The sequence below is a fragment of the Narcine bancroftii genome, chromosome 4 (assembly GCF_036971445.1).
Source record: "Narcine bancroftii isolate sNarBan1 chromosome 4, sNarBan1.hap1, whole genome shotgun sequence".
Lineage (NCBI taxonomy): Eukaryota > Metazoa > Chordata > Chondrichthyes > Torpediniformes > Narcinidae > Narcine > Narcine bancroftii.
In genome coordinates, this window is record NC_091472.1 from 104,759,154 (window position 1) to 104,773,213 (window position 14,060).

The window sequence follows — 14,060 nt, forward strand, 5'->3', positions numbered from 1 at the left end:
AAACTGATCCCTTGTAATCAGCCATGTCAGTGTCTTGCTGAAGAAACTTGCCCCATTAGGATTTTCCAGATGATAACCTCTTTCTTTCAGGTCAGCAGAGTTCCTTTTGTTTCTCTTATTTCAAGTGAAACATTAGGCAGCCAGTCCTCTCCTCTTGCATGAACCACAAGGGCTTTGACCAGGCTGAACTAAGCACTCACAACCCATCTTCCAAATGGGGTTTTTCCACAAGCTTGCCAGCTTGTCCTGTTCCAGTCCCAGCTGTTGCTGCTGACTGTAACACTACAAAACTGATCTCTCTCTCTCTCTCTCTTTCTCTCTGAGAAAAAGCTGTTCAATTCTCTCTGCTTGCAAAAACCACATGGCCCCCTTAGAACAGCAAGCTGCACTCCCAACTAACCTGTGGCTCCAAACTACTCCTCTGATTTCTTTCATCTGTTACTTTTCAACACAACAATCCATTAGTGAAGTCTCTTGGGCATTCCCCAAGGTTTTTGCAAAGGCCTCCAGAAGCTGCCCTGTCTGGCTTGAGCAGAGCTTCAGTATATTAAATGATATCTGTTTTGGTGTTTGTATGCATCCTACACTAAAAAGCCTGCCACAATGTAGCTCCCCAAAACAAATCTATATACAACACAAACACAACATAATCTGTCACACCAGTTATAGTTGCCCAGCTATATGAAGGGCATTGTTATGATGGTGCAAAAAACCTTCACTAGGATGCTACCAGGACTGAAAGGCTTGAGTTGCATGCTTCCCCCCCCCCCCCATGGAGCAGGGGGTGACCTGGCAGAGGTACATGAAATCATGAGGGGCATGGTAAGGTGTCATTTTCCCAGGGCAAGAGAGTCAAAAGCTTGGGGGCAGAGATTTAAAGAAAGATTCAACAAAGGCCTGAGGGGGAAACTTTTTCATACAGAGGCTGGTGGGGACTTGGAACAAGCTGCGAGGGAAGCTGTAAAAATGCATACAGCCATGATGTTTCAAAGACATTTAAACATGTACCTGGATGGGCAAGTTTTGGAGGGACATGGTTCGAATGCAGGTAAATGGGACGAGCTCTCGACCTCTGATAGAAAATCTGGTCAGCATGGACGAGTTGGGCCAAAAGGCTTGTTTCTATGGCTGTCCATTACTGTGGAGAACAGTCAGATACAGCAGAAATTCATCATAGTTCCTGTTGGAAACCTATTGATCTAAGTTTAAAGGACTCTCTAAACACAGTGACATCCTTCTCTGACCAAGTTGCAGAATGCAAACAATGAAACCAATCTCAAGTTTGCTCATCTTAAAACTTGCAGATTTATGGCAGAAGCATTTGGCTAAATGGGGCTTGTGGGGCTGTGGAATGCATTAGTGGAGTGAGTGACTGAAATGGAGGTCATATTAACATGTAAGTAATCAAAGGCAAAAGGAAATAAATGTCAGGGAAACCTGCTGCCTGTGTAGGAAATAATAATTTATTTAGCAAGAATTACCATTAAAAACTGAATGACTTACTGGTTCCTCAGGGACTCCTGTACATTTTTGGCTTTCTCTTCCATCTCTCTGGTTTGTTGCTGCAGGGCGGTTTTAGTCTGTGGACCTAGTCTTATGTCTTCAGATTTGTGCATCAGACTCTCAGCCTGAGCTGCCTTGGTTTCGCTGTCCCTACAAAGCACCTGCAGTGCAGACAGACATGCAAAGTAATGCAAGACCCGTCAGTAACCAGCACACTGGGGTTAATCATGAAAGTCTGCAAATGCTGGGGTCGAGTGCATCAGACAAGCATTCTGGAGAAACTCAGCAGGTCATGCAGAATCCATAGGAAGTAAGGGGTAACCAATGTTTCAGGCCTGGGCCCTTTGTCAGGTTTTAGCAAAAACAGGGAAAAAAATGTTGCATCCAACATATTTTCCACCTACCAGGGTAAAAGAACTGGGAAGTGATAGGAGAAAGGGGGATAGGGAAGGTAAGGGTGTGGAGAGCAAAGGAAAAGTGACACAGAGCTACCAATTCTTCCTATCACTTCTCAGTTTTTTTCTTATTCCACCCCCCCCCACCTTTGACCTCATTCCTGATGGCCTGTGCTCCTTCCCTTATCTCTCCCTCCTCTCATCCTCCTTACCTTTTGATTCAGGCTTACACATTAGAAGGGCCCAGGCCTGAAATGTTAGTTACCCTTCACTTACTAATAGGTACTACGTGACCTGCTGACTTTCTCCAGCATATTTGTTATTGCAGTAACCAATAGACACTGCTCATTGGGAAACATGGCTTGAAGCAGTGGGAACATCAGGACAAGTGTGAGGTGTTGCACTTTGGGAGGTCAAATGTATGGGGAATGTATACAGGACTCTTAAAAGCATTGATGTGCAGGGGGATCTGGGGGGTAGAGAGCAACAGCTCATTGAAAGAGTCCACGCAAGAAGACTGGGTGGTAAAGAAGGCTTTATTGAGTGGGCATTGAGCATTAAAAAAAAGAGGCCATGTGTAGCAATATAAAACATTGGTTAGGGCACACTTGGAATACTGTGCCCAATTACAGGAAGAAAGTAGAGGCTTTGGAAAGGATACACTGGAAGTTTACGAGAATATTGCGAAGTTTAGAGGTGGTGAGCTCAGGGAGAAAGAGATAGGAACAAATTTGGGTTGTTTTCTAAGAAGCATCGGAGGCTGAGGGGAGACCTGATAGAAGTTTATAAAATCATGAGAGACATTGATAGGGTGGACATCCAGTACATCTTCCCCAGGATAATAACATTGCACAGAAGGGAAGACGTGTTTAAGGTGAGGAAATTTAAGGGAGATGTATGGAGCAGATTTTTCACACTGAGAGGTGGATGACCAAACGGGCTGACTGGAGTAGTAGTGGAGGCAGATACAATCATAGTATTGACGAGGTTTCCAGACAGAGCCCCGATTGTGAAGAGGATGAACAGACAGGCAGCAAGTACAAGCAAGAGAGTTTTAGTTTGATTTAGATATCATGTTCAGCACAGACACATGGGCAGAAGGGCCTGTCCTTGTGCTGTACTGTTCTATTGTCTAAGGTCAAACAGTTCAACATAATTGCAATCACAATCTGAAATATTACTTAGAAATCATTCTGAGGCTTCTCATACTTGGAAAACTGTAACAAATTATTTTTACAGATTTTATTTTCCATTTGGAGCCCAGAGTTTCCATGGCATCTGCTAATTTATTTAAGTTGGGTCAATACCTCCCCGCTGTGGAGTTACTGAGGGGCCACAAACTTGCCTTCAATTGTTCCAGCTCTGAGCAGAGGCTTTCCAAGCTGCTGTAAAGATGATTCCAATCCACCGTTGTCCCAGCACGCCCCAGGAATTCCATCACTTCCTCCTTCTCCTCCTCAAAATGCTGCCAGTCAATTAAGGTCTCCTTTATCACAACAAAAGTCACTGTGACTGCCAGCAGACTTAATATCGAAACAGATAACTGTTTGCTTTCTTCTGCAAGCACTCTACAATGACAACCTCTGGCAACACAGATTTTAATCACCTCCCCTGAACTCAATAGTATTAGCATTGCCAAAATACCTACCTTCAACATCCTTGAGGGGAGGGGGAGGGTTTTGACTACCAATAACCCCCAGATGTTCAATTGTCCCAAATGTACATATGGTTTAGCAAACAATGAGCTGCTGGATAAACCGAGTGGGTAAAGCAGCTTCCGTGGGGAGAGATAGTCAGTTAACAGAGGTTAGTCGGTTCTCAGGTTATAAATTAAATCTGCATGCGAGTGATCTATTACCCCTAAAGGGATTTTTTTCAAGATATTCCAGGATTTCTCTTTTAAGTTAGTGAAAGACCAATTTAGATATCTGGGAATTATAAACCTAATGATAGAAAATTTGTTTATTTTTTCATTGATAGCTTTTCACTGTATCTTGGTACACATGACAATAAATAATTCATCCAGAACAAGGGAGATGCCTTGATATGTCTTCCTGGCCATATATAAGGCAACCTCGTATAAATAAGGCTCATTTTCAAAAGACTAAAAGGAATGGGGGATTACCATTACCCAATTTCAGATTTTATTACTGGGAGGTTAATATACGTCATCTACTCTTGTTGTAACATTTTGATAAATTAATGGCCTCTCTTGGGTAGAAACAGAATTGAATTTTTCTAAAAACTCAACTATGTTGAGTTCCTTTTTATCATTTTCCTTTTCCGATAATGAGACATAGGTTGAGAATCTGGGCACAATTTAGAATTTTTTTTTGTACATATTAGTTTTTCTTTTGTCAGCCCTATTATAGATAATCATCTTTTTCAACCGTCCTTGTTAGACACAGGTTTGAAGGAGTGGAACAGATTAGATATCAAAAGTTTTTGAAGATCTTTTTATTCAAGATAATTTTGCTTCTTTTGAATAATTGTCAGAAAAATTTAAATGTTCTTATAGGCATTTTTTTCAAATATTTACAAATTAGGCATTTTTTTTCAGTCCAAACTTTCTGACTTTCCTCTGATTTCCCAAACAATTGCTCTTGATTTACTTTTTGATTTGAAGTTTTCCCGTTGATATCAATTATTTACAATAATTTGATGGTCCTAAGAATACCCTCAGTGACTGGGATGAAGAATGAATGGGAACGAGATTTGAATATATCATTTTCAGACAAGGACTGGGACACCAATCTTAATTGGATTAATGAATCTTCATTTTGTGCTCAACATTGTCTGTAACAATTTAAAGTGGTGTACAGGATACACATGTCCAAAGTCAAATTATCTCATTTTTATTGTGATGTTGATCCACTATGATGCAAGTGTGAAATGTTTGAAGCTTCGTTGATTCATACGTTCTAGGAGTGCTCTAATTTAGGAAAAAAAATTGGAAAAAACATTTTCCAAACTCTATCAGTGATTCTTAAAATCAAATTAGAACCATGTCCTTTAATTGCTTAATTTGGCTTTTCTCAAGAAGTGGATTTCAACTCAAAAAAAATCCTAACTTGAAGATTTAAGAGGTACAGATGCTCCGGTGACTCCCTGTCCAGTATCTGAAAGTCGCTATTCGATCCATATCTATATAATTTATGCAACTTAACCTTGTTTAGAGGGAAGGGTTAGGTTAGTAGGGTTTTTTTTTGTTAGTAGAGATAATTAGATAAAGATGGGTTGAAGTGTAAATTATATTCGATCATATCACGGAATAAGACGAAGATCGTTTTTTTTATATATGGGGACTTTAATTGTACCTTATGTATTTCCTATTCAAATACTAATTTTGGATATATTATGAGAAATGGATAATTTGCTAACTCAATATAATTATAGAATTCGATGTTTTGAAGGAGATCAGTTAACAATAATGGGTATGCTTCTAATTTACAGTTTATGTGTGATATGTATATTATATGACCTGTTTTATGTTATTAACTAGAATATTATGTACATCTAGTTTTATCTATTAAACTCAATTAAAATATTTTAAAAAGAAAGAACAGTCAACAGAGGCTGCAGATTCCTTTGGCTGCACATCCCGAATCCGCAAAGCTTCTTCACCACCCATAACGCATATCAGACTGCGACCAAACAGCCATTCCCTGAAGGAATACATCCATATGGGATCTTGACTCTCGAATGAACCTCTCATTGGTAAAAGACTATGCACTTTCACTGTTTAGCTGTACTTTTCTCCTACACTTTCTTACTTACTGTTACATTATATCTCGCACTCTTGTTTCATTATTGTATTATTTGCTGTACTTACAGCAGGGTTGATTTTCCTGGATAGCATGCAAAACAAAGCTTTTCACTGTATCTTGGAACACATGACAATAAATAATTCATCCAGAACAAGGGAGATGCCTTGATCAGCAGCACATCAATTGACTGTAGTGCCTGCCACCGCAGCCACATTCGAAAGCTTCTTGGACTCCCTCAAATCCATGACAGGACCTGGGAATTTCAGATGAGGTCTCCCACATGCTATCGCAACTTTGTGTAAACCATAGGGGTAGATTTTACCTCCAGTTTCTTCTGCTGTTCATCCATTGCTTTCCCCACTGCATGGAGGGTAGCCTCCTGGCATTGTAGCTCTTGCAGGCTGGAGTCAGTCAGGTCAGCAGTTCTATGCAACTCCCTCGCACGAACAAACTGCTGCTGTACATCAAGCCTCTTCACTGCCCACTCTTTCACTTGTTGCTGTACATTCAGGGAGTCAAAACAGTTTTACTTTGATTGCAGAAACATCAATTACAACACAGTAGCAGAAATATATATGTTATAAAGGTCCTCAGCATGTTACCATGTTCCAACACATCAGAGGAGCATTGTCAAACAAAAATTGCACCTGAAAGAATGGAACTAGTGAGAAAAATAGTGGCCAAAAAAGTCGCTTTCAATGAACACCTTAAAGGAGAAAAAAAAGAGACAGATAATTTTAGAGAAGAAATTCCAGAGGTGAGGACCTTGGGAGGTTAAGGGCTAAAGGAAGTGGGAGATGGACAAAGGGCAGCAGTCAGAGGAATGAAGAGATTCCAGAAGGTGGCAGGTCTGGGTTCCATTCAGAGAGGGGAAAGGACTTTGAGAGATTTGAAATAAAGGATGAGACCCCCCCACCCCCCCCCCCCCCCGGATGCATGTGCAGTAAAGCAAAGGCAAGAGTGACATGTGAGATGAATGTGCCAGGATACACCCAGGAGGTACAGACAAATTGTGGATGGAACCATTGGAATGGTCATCAACATTAGCAAGGAAGGATATTTTCATAAGAGGTGAGTTGGCTGAGGTAGGGGCTAAGGTTTTAAAATGTTGGAAACTAGCAGGTTACACCAAGTTGAGGAAGGACCAGAAGCAGTTGTGGGATAATAAAAATGACCACAGAGAATTAACACAAACCTTCAGACTCATTTACTGCCAACAGCTGATAAAAGACGCAATGTCCTTATCTTCTGATACATAAAAGTGCTGAAGAAACTCTGCAGGTTGCAAAGGAAGTAAATGGCAATCACACGTTTCAGTGCTGAGCCCTTCATCGAAAACTTGCCGAGTTTCCCCAGCACGTGTTGTATTGCAAATCTGCAGATGTCCTTGTTGAATGTCCAAGCCAGAAATCGGTGGGTTGAGGCCTCACTCTGGGCCCTGTACACACACAAGAGAAAACTGCACTGACAGAGAGACACTACTGAGGGAGTATTCCAGTGTCAGAGGAAACGCTGCGGGATTAGAGGTGCAGTGCAAAGTGATGTTGAAACATGGTGGGGGGACAATACTGAAGGAACACTGGACAGTCAAAGAAGAGCACTAAATGCATGTTGTAGTCTGACCAGCATGTGTTGGTGTCAATCTGACAGAGAGCCAGTAGGGCTGGCCAATCAGAAGGGCATTAATGAGGGAATGCCTCCAGTCAGAAGGCCAGTGCTGATAAAGATAAACATCCAGCTTGTGTGTCGGACAATGTTGGATGGTTCAGTGACATGACTATGGTCTCTCTTCAGAGAGTCAGGAATGTGGGACTGCTGCAGTGTTAGGACCTAACCAGCTTTCAACTGAGATGTCAACATGTTGCCCCTTTTCCTCACTGGTGCCAAAGATTCAGTGGCACCTGACATCTTTGCTTAATTTTGGTTTGATTATTGAAGGAACAATTGTACTTCCAAAGCAGCTCATTGGTGACTCCTGACAATTCCATTTTTAATCATTGCAAAAATTGCAATTCAGTCACTTAATAACAGACAAAAGAAGGAACAGAGTTTGAAGACCGATGTAAACAAATTTGAATTGAGAGTTTGAATATCTGAGGCAGCATGGTTAGCACAACGCAATTACAATACCAGCGACCCAGCTGCTATCCTGTAAGGAATTTGTACATTCTCTTCATGTCCGCATGGGTTTCCTCTGGATATTCTGGTTTCCACACATGTTCCAAAAATGTACGGGGTTTGTAGGTTAATTGGTGTATTCGAGCAGCATGAGCTCATGGGCTGGAACACCTATTATTGCGCTGTATGCCTAAATTTTTTTTAAATTTTTTATTTTTCACACCATAAACCACACTGACCAAGATACATACATTTTCCTTTTCAAATACAGTGTCATTTTCTCCCCCCACCTCCTCCCATCCCACCCTCCCTACCTCCCCCCACCATTCATTTAAAGTACAAAATCTAAGACACATTAAACCAGTCAAACAATGTTGTCATTCAATAAAAATAAACAAGAAATTCCACTGAGTCAATTCTTTTCATTTCCTTCTCCTTTCGTTAATTTAGGTGGTAGATGTTCTCTATTGTGTTTCATGTATGGCTCCCATATTTGTTCAAATATTTCAATATTATTTCTTAAATTATATGTTATTTTTTCTAATGGAATACATTTATTCATTTCTACATACCATTGTTGTATTCTCAAATTATCTTCCAATTTCCAGGTTGACATAATACATTTTTTTGCTACGGCTAGAGCTATCTTAACAAATCTTTTTTGTGCACCATCCAAATCAAGTCCAAATTCTTTATTTTTTATGTTACTTAGGAGGAAGATCTCTGGGTTTTTTGGTATATTGTTTTCTGTAATTTTATTTAATATCTGGGTTTAGATCTTTGCAAAATTTTTCTACTTTCTCACATGTCCAGATTGCATGAATTGTTATTCCCATTTCTTTTTTACAACGAAAACATCTGTCCCATTTATTTAACTTTTGAGGTGTAATGTATAGCCGGTGTATCCAATTATATTGTATCATACGTAACCTCGTATTTATTGTATTTCTCATTGTTCCAGAGCATAACTTTTCCCATGTTTCCTTCTTTATCTTTATATTTAAATCTTGTTCCCATTTTTGTTTAGTTTTACCATTTGTTTCCTCATTCTCCTTTTCTTGCAGTTTAATATACATATTTGTTATAAATCTTTTGATTGTCATTGTATCTGTAATCACATATTCAAAGTTACTTCCCTCTGGTAACCTCAGACTACTTCCTAATTTGTTCTTCAAGTAGGATCTCAATTGGTAATATGCCAACACTATCTTGAGTTATATTATATTTATCCTTCATTTGTTCAAAGGATAATAATCTATTTCCTGAAAAACAATTTTCTATTCTTTTGATCCCTTTTTTCTCCCATTCTCTAAAGGAAAGGTTATCTATTGTAAAAGGGAGTAACTAATTTTGTGTCATTATTAGTTTTGGTAATTGGTAATTTGTTTTATTTCTTTCTACATGAATCTTCTTCCAAATATTGAGCAGATGATGTAATACTGGAGAATTCCTACATTGTACCAATTTTTCATCCCATTTATATAATATGTGTTCAGGTATCTTTTCCCCTATTTTATCTAGTTCGAATCTAGTCCAATCTGGCTTTTCCCTTCTTTGATAAAAATCTGATAGGTATCTTAATTGTGCGGCTCTATAATAATTTTTAAAGTTTGGCAATTGTAAGCCTCCTTGTTGATACCATTCTGTTAATTTATCTAGTGCTATCCTAGGTTTCCCCCCTTTCCATAAAAATTTCCTTATTATTTTCTTTAACTCCTTGAAGAATTTCTCTGTCGAGTGTATTGGCAATGCCTGAAATAGGTATAGTATCCTTGGGAAAATGTTCATTTTAATACAGTTTATACTTCCTATTAGTGTTAGTGGTAAATCTTTCCAATGCTCTAATAGCCCTGTAATTTATTCATTAGTGGATAATAATTGAATTTATATAGATGGCCAAGATTTTTATTTATTTGTATACCTAGGTATCGCATTGCTTGCATTTGCCATCTGAATGGTGATTCCTTCTTAAATTTTGAGAAATCCGCATTATTCATTGGCATTGCTTCACTTTTATTTACATTAATCTTGTAACCCGACACTTCTCCATATTCCTTCAATTTCTTATATAATTCTTTTATTGATAGTTCTGGTTCTGTTAAGTATACTATAATATCGTCCGCAAATAAACTGATTTTATATTCCTTGTCTTTTATTTTTATCCCTTTTATATTATTTTCTGTTCTTATCAATTCTGCTAGTGGTTCTATAGCTAACGCAAACAATAAGGGTGATAGTGGGCATCCCTGCCTTGTTGATCTGCTTAAATTAAATTGCTTTGATATATATCCATTTACTGTCACTTTCGTCAATTGCCCCTAATATAATGCTTTAATCCAATTAATATACTTCTCTGGTAAACTGAATTTTTGCAATACTTGAATAAATAATTCCATTCTACTCTGTCAAATTCCTTCTCTGCGTCTAAAGCAACTGCTACTGTTGGCGCTTTACTTCCTTCTACTGCATGAATTAAGTTAATAAATTTACAAATATTGTCTGTTGTCCGTCTTTTTTTAATAAATCCAGTTTGGTCTAGATTTACCATTTTAGGTACATAATCTGCTAATCTGTTTGCTAATAGTTTAGCTATTATCTTATAATCTGTGTTAAGTAATGATATTGGTCTATATGACGCTGGTGCGAGTGGATCTTTCCCTTGCTTTGGTATTACTGTAATTATTGCTGTTTTACATGAATCTGGTAAGCTTTGCGTTTTGTCAATCTGGTTGATTACTTCTAAGAGGGGAAGAATTAATAAATCTTTAAATGTTTTATAGAATTCTAAACCCAGGATTAGAGATAGTACTTATAAACATCTGGATAGACAAGGTCTGATCAGGAGCACTCAACATGGATTTGTGGGAGGAAGGTCATGTTTGACCAATCTGATTAAATTTTTTGAAGAGGTGACTAGGAATGTGGATGAGGGTAGCGCAGTGGATGTTGTCTATATGGACTTCAGTAAGGCCTTCGATAAGGTACCACATGGAAGGTTAGTTAGGAAGGTGCAGTCTTTAGGTATAAATTTTAAGATAGTCAAATGGATTGAACATTGGCTGAAAGGGAAGTGAGTGGTAGTGGATAATTATCTGTCAGGTTGGAGGCCGGTGACCAGTGGTGTGCCTCAAGGATCTGTATTGGGCCCATTGTTGTTCGTTATATACATTAATGATCTAGATGATGGGGTGGTGAATTGGATTAGTAAATATGCAGACGATACTAAGATAGGTGGAATAATAGATAATGAAGAAGGTTTTCAAGGATTGCAGAGGGATTTGGGCTGCTTAGAAAAGTGGGCTGAAAAATGGCAGATGGAATTTAATGCTGATAAGTGTGAGGTGCTTCATTTTGGTAAGAAGAATCAGAATAGGACATACGTGGTAAATGGGAGAGCATTGAGGAATACAGAAGAGCAGAAAGATTTAGTAGTAACGGTACATCGTTCCCTGAAGGTAGAAACTCACGTGAATAGGGTGGTGAAGAAGGCTTTTAGTATGCTGGCCTTTATCAATCATTGCATGGAATATAGGAGTTGGGAGGTGATGTTGAGATTGTATAAGACGTTGGTGCGGCCTAATTTGGAGTTCTGTGTGCAGTTCTGGTCGCCTAATTATAGGAAGGATATAAACAGAGTGGAGAGAGTGCAGAGAAGGTTTACCAGAATGTTACCTGGGTTTAAGCATCTAGAGTATAGGGAGAGATTGGACAGATTAGGTCTTTATTCTTTGGAGCGTAGAAGGTTGAGAGGGGATTTGATAGAAGTATTTAAGATTATGAAAGGGATAGACAGAGTGGATGTGGATAGACTATTTCCGTTAAGAGGAGGAAAGATTAAAACAAGAGGACATGAGTTAAGAATTAAGGGGCAGAGGTTTAGAGGTAACATGAGGGGGAACTTCTTTACTCAGAGAGTGGTAGCCGTGTGGAATGAGCTTCCGGGAGAAATAGTGGAGGCGGAGTCAATTGTATTATTTAAGAAAAGGTTGGACAGGTATATGGATGAGAAGAAGATGGAGGGTTATGGGCATTGTGCAGGGAGGTGGGACTAGACAGGGGTGTTTGGTTCGGTGCGGACTAGAAGGGCCTAATGGCCTGTTTCCGTGCTGTAATTGTTATGTTAATTGTTACGTTAATCCACCCTCTCCTGGTGTTTTATTATTTGGTAGTTTTTTTTATTATCTCTTGTATTTCTACTATTTCAAATGGTTCTGTTAATTTATTCTGTTCCTCTATTTGTAATTTTGGTAGTTCAATTTTAGTTAAAAATTCATCTATTTTGCCTTCTTTCCCTTCGTTTTCAGTTTGGTATAATTGTTCATAGAATTCTCTAAAGTTTTCATTAATCTCCGTTGGATTATATGTGATTCATTAGTGGATAATAATTGAGTTTATATAGTTGGCCGAGATTTTTGTTTATTTGTACACCTAGGTATCTTATTGCCTGCATTTGCCATCTAAATGGAGATTCCTTCTTAAATTTTGAGAAATCCGCATTATTCATAGGCATTGCTTCACTTTTATTTACGTTTATCTTGTAACCCGACACTTCTCCATATTCCTTCAATTTCTTATATAATTATTTTATTGATAGTTCTGGTTCTGTTAAGTACACTATAACATCATCCGCAAATAAACTGATTTTATATTCCTTGTCTTTTATTTTTATTCCTTTTATATTATTATCTGTTCTTATCAATTCTGCTAGTGGTTCTATAGCTAACACAAACAATAAAGGTGATAGTGGGCATCCCTGCCGTGTTGACCTGCTTAAGTTAAATTGCTTTTATACATGTCCATTTACTGTCACTTTCGCTAACGGTCCCTTATATAATGCTTTAATCCAATTAATATACTTCTCCGGTAAACTGAATTTTTGCAATACTTTGAACAAATAATTCCATTCTACTCTGTCAAAGGCCTTCTCTGCATCTAAAGCAACTGCTACTGTAGGTGCTTTATTCCCTTCTACTGCATGAATTAAGTTAATAAATTTACAAATATTGTTTGTTGTGCGTCTTTTTTTGATAAATCCAGTTTCGTCTAAATTTACCATTTTCGGTACATAATCTGCTAATCTGTTTGCTAATAGTTTAGCTATTATCTTATAATCTGTGTTAAGTAATGATATTGGTCTATATGACGCTGGTGCGAGTGGATCTTTCCCTTGCTTTGGTATTACTGTAATTATTGCTGTTTTACATGAATCTGGTAAGCTTTGTGTTTTGTCAATCTGGTTGATTACTTCCAAGAGGGGAGGAATTAATAAATCTTTAAATGTTTTATAGAATTCTATTGGGAATCCATCCTCTCCTGGTGTTTTATTATTTGGTAGTTTTTTTATTATCTCTTGTATTTCTACTATTTCAAATGGTTCTGTTAATTTATTTTGTTCCTCTATTTGTAATTTTGGTAGTTCAATTTTAGTTAAAAATTCATCTATTTTGCCTTCTTTCCCTTCGTTTTCAGTTTGGTATAATTGTTCATAGAATTCTCTAAAGTTTTCATTAATCTCCGTTGGATTATATGTGATTTGTTTGTCTTTTTTCCTTGATGCCAATATCATTTTCTTAGCTTGTTCTGTCTTAAGCTGCCATGCTAGAATTTTATGTGTTTTTTTTCCCCTGATTCATAATATTTCTGTTTTGTCTTCATTATATTCTTCTCCACCTTATATGTTTGTAGTGTTTCATATTTTATTTTTTTATCTGCCAATTCTCTTCTTTTAGTTCTATCTTCCTTCATTGCTAATTCTTTCTCTATATTTACTATTTCCCTTTCCAATTGCTCTGTTTCCTGATTGTAGTCCTTCTTCATCTTGGTTACATAACTTATTATTTGCCCTCTAATGAACGCTTTCATTGCATCCCATAGTATAAACTTATCTTTCACTGATTCTGTATTTATTTCAAAGTACATTTTAATTTGTCTTTCAATTAATTCTCTAAAATCCTGTCTTTTAAGTAGCATGGAGTTTAATCTCCATCTATACATTCTTGGAGGGATGTCCTCTAACTCTATTGTCAATATCAAGGGTGAATGGTCCAATAATATTCTAGCTTTATATTCTGTTTTTCTTTGCATACCAGCAGATAACAGAAATAGGTCTATTCTTGAGTATGTTTTATATCTACCCGAATAATATGAATATTCCTTTTCCTTTGGGTGTTGTTTCCTCCATATATCCAAAAGTTGCATTTCTTGCATCGATTTAATTATAAATTTGGTTACTTTGTTCTTTCTGTTAATTTTTTTCCCAGTTTTATCCATGTTTGAA

General features: G+C 37.7%; 1 protein-coding gene across 15 annotated transcripts in view; it reads right to left on the reverse strand.

Moving 5' to 3' along the window:
• syne1b (spectrin repeat containing, nuclear envelope 1b) overlaps positions 1–14,060 on the reverse strand; it is a 665,691-nt gene that overhangs the window by 443,518 nt on the left and 208,113 nt on the right. For all 15 annotated transcript variants that reach the window (XM_069932310.1, XM_069932313.1, XM_069932309.1 and 12 more), the window contains 3 exons: positions 5,988–6,164; positions 3,244–3,384; positions 1,504–1,664 (listed from right to left, as the gene is read on the reverse strand). In XM_069932310.1, coding sequence (XP_069788411.1) covers positions 1,504–1,664; positions 3,244–3,384; positions 5,988–6,164 — 479 coding nt within the window. The remainder of the gene's footprint in view (positions 1–1,503; positions 1,665–3,243; positions 3,385–5,987; positions 6,165–14,060) is intronic.